Raw genomic sequence first — 12,555 nt, forward strand, 5'->3', positions numbered from 1 at the left:
AAATTATAATGATGTATCCTTAATAATGACGTATGTTTAACAAGTCATTAATAGTGACACCCTGTATAAACAAAACTTCATTCTGAGCAGAAAGTGAAATGATAAAGTCATTCCTTCAGAAATCAGTACTGTACTACTGTGAAATATGCTAATCAAATAACTTACATCTATATTAAATGTTAGGTGTGACCACTATTCCTGTATCAAAATTTCTCAAAGGTATAAAAAGTACCCCAAGTAATTATGTTTGAATAAAGAAGCAGCAACATATCACATGCACATTTAACTGTAAAATTTAATAGCAGGTAAATGGACAATTCTAGTTTTTGAAAACAGGGAAGACCAAGTCTTCAAATCTTGATTGCCACTTCCCTTTACTCAAATTCCAAGAGTAATTATTTTGTCACTGTCTTATGCTACTGTCTCACTAAAATAAAATTGCATTCTCTTCTCAAAATGTCATTTCATCTTATCTATTTTATGTAATGTTAGTGTTACCCAGCATGCATTATGAGCATAATGGGTAATGAAGACAGGGAAGGTTTTCTAGCTCCTTCTTGGTCATCAATAGGGACTGTATTTCCTTCACTTACAACACATGTTCCAATTCTGCTTTGCTCATCTCTTAACCTTCTTGTTTGGCACTGTTCCTGTAGTTGGAATATATTGTTTGTAGTTTCTCTATAATATTCCTTGCCAGAATTTGTTTGACGTTAAGCTTTAGTCTCTATCTAGTCCTGGAAACGGAGAAGGCAAAACTTCTAATTCCATAGAGAGCACTTTGATACCTCAGTTCCCCCCTTTCTGAATCCTCTCTAGAGAAAAGATAACAAAAATTTTGTCTTCTTATATATGGAATCTAAAAAAAATTTAATTAAAAAAACTGAATTCATAGTAGCAGAGTAGAATGGGGGCTAATTAGAGGCTGGGATGTGGTGGGACAAGGGGGATAAAAAATAGAGCCGTGGTTGCCAGGGGCTAACGGAAGGGGGGTTGTGGGCAATAATCGTTTAATGGGTACAGAGTTTCAATTTTGCAAGATGGAAAGAATTCTGGAGATGGATGGTGGTGATGGTTGCACAACACTATGAATATACTTACTAGCACCAAACTGTAGACGTAAAATGGTTAGGGTAGTACATATAATGTTATATACATATACCACAATAAAAAAGTTGGGAAAAAAAGAGAGCAGCTATGGAACATTTCTCTCCCATACTGTGTGATGAAAACATAATTCTCTTTCACTTTTCCAACAAGAAGAAATTTTTTCTATCAGAATATAATTTCTAATAAATTTATTTGGTGATGAAAAACATTTGTCCTCTCGGAGGACCCCACATCTACATCATGATCCACTTAACCTGGGTCACCAATCACCTCCACACTTCTTGAGGGACAATGCTGATAGGGGTGGTTGTCAGTGTCATAAAGTAGATGGCTTCTCATCCCAATGTAAACTAAGCACACGTAACTTTGACAATGGAGATGTCTATGACAAAGTCTATGAAATTCATGTGTTCTCTGCTCTCCTACATGTTCATTAGTTGTATTTTTATGTTATGTACCTGATACAGCCAGCGTATGCATCATATGCATATAAGCATGATGCAGACATCAGATGCATCTTAACAGCTCAGTTACAAATCATATCATCCTTAAGTAGTTGATTTGTGTTGATTGGAAAATACAATGGTATATATAAACATTGACAGCGATAATTTTTTTATTGTCCTCTTTTTCTACATATTTTTAAATTTTGTTTTCATTTTTGGAGTTTTCCAAAGTGTATAAAAAAAATCTCAGTTGAGTGTAATAGGCACTGTTTGAGGTGTATGGTGAACCTTTGCCCCTCTTCAATGCCCTCTCTCCCTGCAGAGGGGTGGGCCCAGCAGCTGTGCTTATTTTTTTTTTTTCTACTTTATTTTTTTTAAGATTTTATTTTTTTGACACAGAGAGAGTGGGGTGAGAGACCGCACGCACAAGCAAGGGGAGCAGCAGGATGAGGGAGAAGCAGGCTCCCCGCTGAGCAAGGAGTCAGAACATGCGGGGCTCCATCTCAGGACCCTGGGATGCTGACCTGTAGGCAGACACTTAACCCACTTGGCCACCCAGGCACCTGTCTTTTTGACTTTAGATGATACAACTGATTGAACCAAAATGCTCTGATCATTTTCTCAAAAATTTGAATGGAGCTACGCGGGCACTGAGTTGTCACTCTTAACACATCAACAAAGTCCGTAACCCCCGTCCTATCTTCCCTTACTTCAGGGCCTTTAATGCTCACTCTGAGATGTCATATATCCTTTTGCTAGGTTCCTTTTGGGCTTATGATAGCTGGAAGTTGCTCCTGCTTTAGTCAAAGGAGTCGCGGAGAAGATGCTGACTTTCAGTAAGGAGATAGAACTTTCAGTAAAATACCGTAACTTCACCACTACCTCAAGTGACCTCAAGGAGTTAAAAAGTTCAATATAATTACTGGATAGGGTACCAGAACATCAAAAAGAGGAATGTCATGATCAATATGAAGTCAAGTTTAAAACAAGAAGAAGAACTAGAGAATTATAAACATTTTCTCCTCAGGTACAGACTCCGTTGTCTGGAATGAAGTGGAGTTTGAGATAAGCCTTAGGGTGACTCCTGCACACATCCATTGTGGAGTCTTCCTGTAAGCTGATCGGAGGGGCAGGCATGACGACTTCCGAAGACTGACAAATTCTTTCACTTTTACATTTATCTGAGATTTCACGTGCATTTTAGTTTGGAAGTAAAGCTAACTTTTAAACAGTAAGTGTACAAGCAATTCAAAACTGATATTTTTCAGTTATTAGTTTAGATGTTTTTATTATTCAACATGTTAAGACATAATTTAGAAATTCTATTTTTATTATTTTTGTTGATTCATAGAAGAAATGTATAAAATCTTAAACCATTAATGGAATAAAGTGTTACACAGGAGTGAATTTTCCAGGTAAGGGGACACCAACTAATTAAGCTTCCAAATGTGCACTAGAGAAAGGTTACCCTTTTAAAAAAATATTCATTTCCTTGATTTCTTAAACCAAGAACACTGGATATAAATCAACATTTTCTCAAGGGGCAATTGAGGGTTTAGAGTTATTTTTACTACTTGCTTCTGGTCGTTCCACTTTTCCAGTTTTCTGTCTGCATCGGAAAAACTTCAAGAGTTAGTATTGACCACAGACCTGAGAATATAAACCTTTCTCCATGTGGTGGTGTAACAATCTTTGGGGACTACTATTATTTGAGTCTTATTGCTTTCTCAGCAGTTTCCTTGGATTTACATTTTAAAGGTGGGACAAAACTTCCAACTCCACAGAAAGCCCTTTGAAAACTCAGTTGCTTCTTACCTGAATTCTTCAGAGCAAAGGTGACATAAATGCTTCCATTTACAGCATGTTTTCATCTACATTAATTTGACAGAGCCTGGACTGTAAATTATTGGGGAAACTGGCTGAATGCTGTTGAAGAATGTAGTATTTTGTGGGCTATAATTTTACGGAGATGAGACCTTGGGGCTGTAAATACTCACCTCAATATTTAAATTGAGTGTACTCTCCTTCAGGAAAATAGTAACAAAAACGTGTTAATATAAATAATTTTTTAAATATTTAATTAAAAACACAGGCTGAAAATGACATTTGTAATATATATATATGTGCATACACACACTCATATTGTTCATAAGTACAGGGTACAAATTAAGAGTAAGAATAATTCTAATTATTAAATTTCAAGAATGAATACTTTGTTATATAAGGTTTGAGATTGTCACTTAAATTCACTATATTATATGAAAAATTGACTTGTAACATTCATTTCACTTTGTGGGTGTTTCTTTTTTTCTTTACTAGTATAGACTAAACTAAATGCTATAGGCAAGCAGTGTAGGACCAATGTTTTTTTTTTGAAAACTCCTCAGGTCAGGGGTGCCTGGGTGGTGGCTTGGGACCGACTCTTGATTTCAGCTCAGGTCATGATCTCAGGGTTGTAAGTTGGAGCCCAGCATGACTCCATGCTGGGTGGAGAACCTGCTTAAGATTCTCTCTCTCAGGGCGCCTGTGTGGCTCAGTTGTTAATCGTCTGCCTTCTGCTCAGGTCATGATGCCAGGGTCCCGGGATCGAGCCCCACATCGGGCTCCCTGCTCAGTGGGAAGCCTGCATCTCCCTCTCCCACTCCCCCTGCTTGTGTTCCCTCTGTCACTGCCTCCCTCTGTCAAATAAATAAATAAAATCTTAAAAAAAAAAAGATTCTCTCTCTCTCTCCCTCCCTCTGCCACCTCCATCCCTCCTTTCTAAAAAGAAAACAAAAACAAAAAAGCTCCTCAGGTGATTTTAAAACGTGGGTAGAGTTGAGAAATATTGCATAAGAACTCACCATGTTGATAAAAATTGCTTCCTATTATATCTTTTTGACATTTAAAAGTATTTCATTTGTGATACTTGCAATAATAATCAAGAGTAGTTCATTTAAATAATACTGCATTCAACTTAGAGAATGAGAAAGCTGCAAGATTCCCCGTTTACAAACAGAATGATGAATTTGAGTCTATCTAACAAAAAAAATCTTATTTATTTTACTGAATGTTTTCATGTAAATGTGAACTTTTTATGATAGAAAGTAGCCAATTTTCTGGATGAACTTGTTTTCCATATCGCCACTTTCTTAATGTGTTAAAGGAATCAACGTTAGCACTTCATGAACCCCCTAAAATTTCAGGGTAGCTTTATACTTTCCTTGTCACCCTATAACTTTTTATTTTAAAAAGAAATTTAAGAAATTAACATTTAAAATCGTTATTACAAAATATCACTGTTATATCCCAATGTAAAAAAGTCACAATAAATTCAATTCTTGTAAGCAAACATGTATGAATGACCAGAGTAAAAAAAAAAAAAACCACAATTTTCAGATCAAATATATTTAAATTAATTTTAATAAGTACAAAAAGATAATGTTTAGCATTAATTTGCATGTGATTGATTAGTATTTTTTTTTAAACAGCAAGCATAATGACACATTCAATAAAGGCCAAATTATCTTACATATGTGAAAAATAGTGACTTTTCCCAATTACAACAAGGTCACAAATTACAAATATTATTAGCTCTCGAATGATTTTCTCAAATGAGAAAACCTATCATACAAGTATATTGTCACCCAGAAAATTTCAAATTTCACCTAATGTGAATATTCAAAGTTTAGTGTTGGAGCTGTATCATGCATTCTCTATGCATGTAATTTTATTATTAATATGTAGCAAGGGGAAAACATTTCATTCTTTTCTGTTTTTTTTTTTTCAAATTTAGCAACAAATATGAAGCTTTCGTAAGTTTTCATGCATGTCAACTCTAAAGGGAATATTTCATGAACGGTAACATTCTTCATTTTAGAGCACACCAAAACCCGAATTTGTATCTTCTCAGGAGAACCTTGAAGAAAATTGGATACCAACAAACTTTAAATCAATTATGGAGCAGGCACTTAAGATCAATAAGTAATCAAGAACTTATCCATGGATGCTAAAGTTTAATTCATAAAAATTGTGGCTCAAAGTTCAGTTTCATTTAAGCCACTCTAATCATACATTAAACGTCTTCACCCATTATGCAGTTTAAAACACAGCCAAGTACTTCAACTACTATGTTGAATGTTTTTAAAATAAATAAATGGGAATGAATCTATCAGCCATTATTTCTTAAGTAATTCCATACCTAAATCCTTTGTTTTGCTTTCCTAATATCATTTGTTCTCACAAATGAACTTCATGGGAAGTACTCATATTTATACAATAATATAGGCTGGAATTTGACAGCATGTTTGGGTAAAGTAAGTCTTCTAAAACGAAGCATGAAAAACCGAAATTTTCACACCAACTGAGCTATTTCAACACTAACAATCCCAACTTTGGCATGGATTTGGGGTCTGTTTAGACTTCTTTCTATAAATAGTAACTTGCAACAAACGGATGAAGTCAATACGTAATTCTTTAAATCCAATGAGTTTAAATGTCATGAAACCAACCATATGGCAAGTAAAACAAAACCTGACTCCTAACAAAACTGGCCCCCCCAAGAAAAAGAAAGAAGAAAAGAAAGAGTATGCTTAATCAATTTTAAGCATTTTTATACATTATCATTACCTACGGTTCAAAAAAGAAAAACGCAACATACTCCTAGAAACTAAATTGTAATCAATGTTTGTGAATAAATAGTTTCACAAAAATGGGTTCTTGGTTGCTTTATAGTTCAGTATTTGCTTGGTTTTGTCATATAGAAAAGCAAATGGTGGACTTTTCAATGATTGACGCCCCTCAAAAGGTATGAATATAAATTTGAATTAAAGCAGAGAAAAATACAGTTTTTTTTTTTACTTTGTCTAAAATATGTGTTAGACTAGCATGTCGGTGTACTATATAGAAATTCTAAACTTCCAGAACTTCAAGAATCACACAGTGATTTCCGGTTGTTGTGAGGACTGAATGAGGTACTCTATGTGAAGGGCTTAGAATATCAACTAGCATGCGATGAGCTCTCTATAAGAATAAACTCTGAACCATCTCGATTCAAAAAGGTATGAAACTGACCAGTAATGAATATAGATGACTAGGTATTTGCATACGATCAACAAGATATTTAATTTAATGAAACCTTTCACAAACCTCCATTTACAAACTTGGAATTCAAAGATTTTCCTATCCTGCCTTACAAGCAGAATTGTGAAGTCATTTGAGCCAACTAGAAATACAGCAGAAAGATGTTTACAACTTTATAGGAAGGCTATTTCTAACCATATGTATGGCTCAAGACTAAATTCCAACTAATAATTTTGTTATGGATCTACTGAAAAAAACTATTCTATTGACTAAGTTAATGGCTAGTTAATAGGAGCTACATTTGAGATTGGACCGATTAATAAATTGTTTAGATTTCATAAAATTGTCTGAATTTCTCAAAATGTTCTTTCATACCTGGAAATACACACACAGACACACACATGCACTCACATACACACACACACTTCTAATCAAAGCTAAGAACTTATTAAGGGTTCTTTGGGAACTATAAACTGAAACATCTATTGGTTGTTCTTCCCTACTGGCCATATTAACTGATATTATGTATTAACTACAACACAGAGAAGGTGATTTAAAGTGGGGAATATAATTATGTATATGAGGAAATGTTCTTCATAAATACAAATATAGACTATTTCAACTAAATAAAGTTGAAAACAGTGGTATAAATATGTTGAATGATTAAGAATTTTCAAGAAAAACACGATGATACCAAATTCTTATAAGAAATAAATTTTTGAATAATTTTTTGATTACCTTTCCTGCATGCCTTCACATGAATTTCATCTATTTTAGTATTTTCATCATGATGCTTACCATGATGGAATCATAACTGTTAAACATTTCTGTATACACTCACGCATATAATTTCTCCCTTTTCTTGGGAGTTAAAAAGGGAAAATGCTTCACTAGGTTTAATTAGCAACAGCCTCATTTTTTCTAGTGGGTTTTTCTCTTTGATATTTCTTTCCCTGTTTTTGAGGCCCTAAATTTGTTTTTGAATTTGATGAAAATGTGAGTGATTACACTAATGGAAAATATTAGTATTTTTATATAAATGCTGGTTACAAAAGATTATGGATATTAAAAATTTCATTAAAACTGGATTTCATCTTTTAAAGCATGAATTCAATAAAGAAAAAAGATTATACTTTGTCTTGTCCACACTGTTTTGAGTAATTTTGATACAGTGTCTCTGGTTTCCAAGCATGAATATTAAAAATAACCACAGCCCTCCTCAGTTTAAATGGTATGCTTCTATATACTCTGAATTAATAAGAGGGAAACCCAATGTGCCCATGAAACCTCAATTAAAAGGAAAATAAATTCACTACAAGGTAGCAATGGGTCAGCTTGATTCCCTTGAAATTCTGAATCTTTTTATATAAATCTTGTCATTTGCAATAACTGGATAGAACTAGAGGGTATTATGCTAAGTGAAATAAGTCAATCAGAGAAAGACAATTATATGATTTGACTCATATGTGGAAATTAAGAAACAAATTAGAGGAGCATAAGGGAAGGGAGGGGAAAATAAAACAAGAAGAAATCAGAGAGGGAGACAGACCATAAGAGATTCTTAATCATAGGAAACAAACTCAGGGTTGCTGGAGGGAAGGGGCGTGGGGGAGATGGAGTAACTGGGTGATGGGCATTAAGGAGGGCATGTGATGAATGAGCACTGGGTGTTATATGCAACTGATGAATCACTGAACTCTACCTCTGAAACTAATCATATACTAATATGTTAATTAATTGAATTAAAATTTTTTTAAAAAGCTAAATAAATGTACTACCGGGAGCAATGGGTCAGCTTGATTCCCTTGAAATTCTGAATCTTTTTATATGAAAAAAATGCTGCAAATTGCTTCAAAAATATGCAAATGCACGTAAGAATGTGAGAAGACTAACAACAGGAACAACCTATACAGTTTGGTGTTTGGTAAACCTATTAATATGGTCTCAGTTTCAAGTTAAGTAATAAGCATTTCCCCATTTCACAGGTATTGTCTGAGGCATCAAGAATGAAGCATTTGAAAAAAGTCTTAATAGATGCTGAAGAACCATGACTTTGCAGGTGACTTGACTTACTTCTCTTGTCCCTTCACTGAAATGATGACAGGCCATGCCAAAGTACAATAGTGACAGAATCCACAGAGCTCTGGCACCCCTCTAGAATCTATGATACCATGGCAGAATTGAGTTCCCTTAGCCAGGAATATAAAAAGAACCATATCGTAATTAAATACTGGATTACATCTTTTATATATCAAAGAAAAATATGAGTGAAATAATAGTGTCTGTGTTCTTTTTAAATAAACAATGAAATATTCAAGAAAAAAAATGGAAAATGTCACTCAAGGGGATCACTTATCCAAACCTGAGATAAATTCGAGAGAGATCCCTGAAGATTGCTAAAAAGTAACGTTGGCATTTTAAAAATCACTGTTTAAAATCATTACTAAATGCTTATATTTGTTCCTTTTTTGTTTTGAAAAATAGGAACATGAATGGGAGGAAAAAACAAAACAGCCACTATCTTAAGCACACTCATGATGATATAGCTCATTAGAACAACTCTCAGTGCTAAATTAATTCATGTGTTCCATTTAGCCTTTGATCTTAAGTCTTTAGAAGAAGAAGGTGCACTTTAATTTTCAATTAAATTCTGTGGGTGTGATATAAGTGTTAACATCATCCCCATGGTATGGCACATAGTAGGAGGTAAAAAAATATTTGTTGAATAAATATTAGCTGATTCAGAGCAGCAACTAGCTATACAATAATGAGACTCTATCTCTGTATATGCACATGTTCTTATCTACATTTTGTACATACCATAACTCTTTATGTCAATGTACAACTGCATGAAATAGGCATCATATTATGGGCCAAAGAGACCTTTGTTAGTATATTAAAAATGTATTTCCTGAAAAATTGGTCTCATTTTAATAAATTCATGTTACTTCTATTTTGCATCTTTAAAATGCTTTATGGAAGGGAGAATGACTGTAAACAGTATAGTTCTATAATTTAAAATCATTTTTCATGGAGCATCCTCCCTCTCTCCTGCAAGACCGAAAGCTCCCTTTGATTTATCTAAACTTTAAAAGATTAAGAAGTGCATAAAAAAATACAGCAAAGTGGAGAAATAATAGAAAATCCTTATCTACATTATCAGAAAATCTGAACTGTCGGGATGTTGTTAAGCTCAAATAAGATTTTGGCAATGAAAACGAAAAATAAGGATAACAGTAAGAGTAACTTTTCTGGCCAATCTACCATAAATGTTAATAAAACTGGTGCCATCAATGTAGGTGCAGCCCTTTGTCAAAGGTAAAGATGAGTCTTTTCTGTTGTCACACAGAAACTGCTATTTACAACTATTTTTACATATGTACATATTTATAAATTAATAATTTATAGTCAGACATGAAGGGGGAAATGCAGAACTTACAAAAACAACATTTTAAAGTATCTAATAATGAATACCAGACAAGCATTTTTATTGCTTGCCCTCAAGCATGGTGCACTTTCTTAGACTGTTGCGCACTTTCTTAAACTCTACCGAGGATCTAGGTTATATTTAAATGTGTAGGAAAATAGAATATCTTCTATTTCAGTATACGAATAAAGTGTATATGTTAGAACTATTTAGATAACAAAGAAGCTGTAATTGGAAGGGAATTAAAGAAATAGATTTATTAGCTCATGTAACAATTTTATTTTATTAAGGATTACGGATTACCTTTTGTGAGGGAATTTTTAATGTCAAAGCTGTCTTCACGGCAAATTCTGTTAATAAGATGCATTTGTGACCTTGGTATTAATACAGTCATGCAAAGCACATAATAGAATCACACTAAAACAAAGAAAATGAAAAAAAAATAAAATTTAAACGAGGCAAAGGAATAGCAATTTTTGTTGTGATTTTGCTTATTTCCGTAAGATACTCCTTTTATTTGATTTTATGAACATACTTATTTATGCACTATACTGAAATACTGTACAAAACTGCAAGAAATGCCACTATTTGACTACTTATGTTTCTACAAAAACACCATCATAAAGGTGTATCTATCAGTAAAAGTCAACTAATAACTGCTAATGTAGATGTGAGTCAAAAGGATCTGGGGGTATGCCAAAAATGTTAAATCTAGGCATGAGACACAATTGTTAACTTCTGTTAATACATTTCAGGGGCATAGAGAGTATATTTTAAATATTAAAAGAAAAATGAATTTTACATATTAATAATTAGTAATTATATAAAATTGAAAACTGGTTTCTAATTTAGCTATTTGTGTGTGTGTGTGTTCTAATTTAATTAGTATGCATGTGTGGGGGTGGGTGTGTGTGGGTGGGTGTGCGTGCACACACGTACACTCATGTGCGTATGTGAACTAATCCAGAATCTGTTGGTGATGCTTTAAAGTTTCTGTTTAAAAATGTTCAACTCTTACCAAAACCTCTTCTGGTATACAAAGCTTGTTGTAAATTTGAGCCAGTGAAATTTAAAGTCGCAATTTACAAAAGCAGATTTACATTAATTCTTATCTGAAAGCGCTGCTTCAAGACAGAAAAATGTGCCAACTAACTGCCCTTTCCTTTGTAATTAGTGGCTTCTGAGTCCTGATGACAAGAGGCCTTAAGGCAGAATTTGCAGTAAACAGGAAAGAAGAGAATCGTGTAAGTGCTCATCTATATGCTGGGACACCTATGAATTCTCATCGGTGGGAGTTTTTGGCACAATTTTCTAATCCAATATGAATGTTGCTCCACAGCAGCCAAACTGGATGCTTTTTCCAGTCTCCAGCACCAAGAAAATTTAGCTGATCAATTTCAGTACAACACATACCTGGAAAGAGTAAGACATATCTGTCTTTTTTTTTTTTAATTTAAGGTAGTTTCCAATGATTAAAATAATCTGTAGGATTTCAATTATTACTCCCAAATAAACTCTGATGCTAAAATGTAATGACCATGACATTCCGATAGTTATTAAATTCTAGGCATAATTAACATCCTGTCAGGAGTGACTCGTAATTATTTGAGCTTGTCATGCGGTAATATGTTGCTATAGATGCTATACAGAGTAATTAAAAGCTGATTTCAGATCTCTAGTTTTTCTTCTGATGTGTGCTAAGCTTCCAATTACACTAGCAGGGATTCGGAGCACTCATGAAGGGAAATGATGTGGCAGATACGAGGTTCTGTGATTTAGAAGAATTCATCTTGGAACGACAGTGTTACCTTACGTTATAGTTAGGCAACAGGAGAAAACAGTCCTATTTAAGACCTAAATCAAAAGAGTTCATCAAGTGTGGTATGGGATCCCCACTTTCATCACTAGTAGGAAACAAATTAGATCATGTGAAACCCACTATAAACGAGTTCCTAGGGTAAATCTTTAAAAAAGGCAATGGCTCTTTGGGAATGGGGTGCTTTCTGCCTGTAGTTCCACAAGTTAGCAAATGCGTGTCTCCGTTAGAGGTCTACTGGTAAGCTTTATAGCTATATACATACTGTACATGTTGGTTCACAAATTAGCAGTTATTAGTCAGACTGTACATAGCAAAACAAACAAAGTCCTATGTTGCTATACATCCCAAAGATAACCTGTGTCTAGATTCAAGGACTGACCCCTAATACAGGTTCTCTGTTTAAATACGTAGCCCAGTAAACTAAATTAAATGTACCAAACAAAACTGGGAAAACTATTCTAGACATTCTGTCAATTTTGCTAACACTGTTGAAGGTTTTCTTGGCCTCCGCTGGCTTGTTTTCCGGCTTCTTATTGGGTTCTGGCGTGGTTGCACTCTTGGAGATGGTGGAGAGAACTGGGTCTTTTGAAAGATTCGGGGCATAATTGGCAACAGCCACCGCATAAGCATTGTTCTGTATCATGACAGAGGCTTTTTCTTTTTTCTATTGAGAAATACAAGAATTAACACAA

At 34.2% G+C, this 12,555-nt stretch overlaps 1 protein-coding gene across 7 annotated transcripts in view; it reads right to left on the reverse strand.

Annotated features, from left to right (window-relative positions):
* Nucleotides 1-4,935: 4,935 nt before the first annotated feature.
* GABRA2 (gamma-aminobutyric acid type A receptor subunit alpha2) overlaps nt 4,936-12,555 on the reverse strand; it is a 125,332-nt gene continuing 117,712 nt past the window's right edge. For 5 of the 7 annotated variants that reach the window (XM_027599562.2, XM_027599559.2, XM_027599560.2 and 2 more), the window contains one exon: nt 8,268-12,527. In XM_027599562.2, the coding sequence (XP_027455363.1) occupies nt 12,231-12,527 (297 nt within the window). In that variant the 3' untranslated portion in view covers nt 8,268-12,230. Of the gene's footprint in view, nt 5,455-8,267; nt 12,528-12,555 lie in introns of those variants that run through there. The other 2 variants (XR_003520899.2, XM_035726253.1) reach the window with 2 other exon arrangements.

This window comes from Zalophus californianus, chromosome 2 (assembly GCF_009762305.2).
Source record: "Zalophus californianus isolate mZalCal1 chromosome 2, mZalCal1.pri.v2, whole genome shotgun sequence".
NCBI lineage: Eukaryota > Metazoa > Chordata > Mammalia > Carnivora > Otariidae > Zalophus > Zalophus californianus.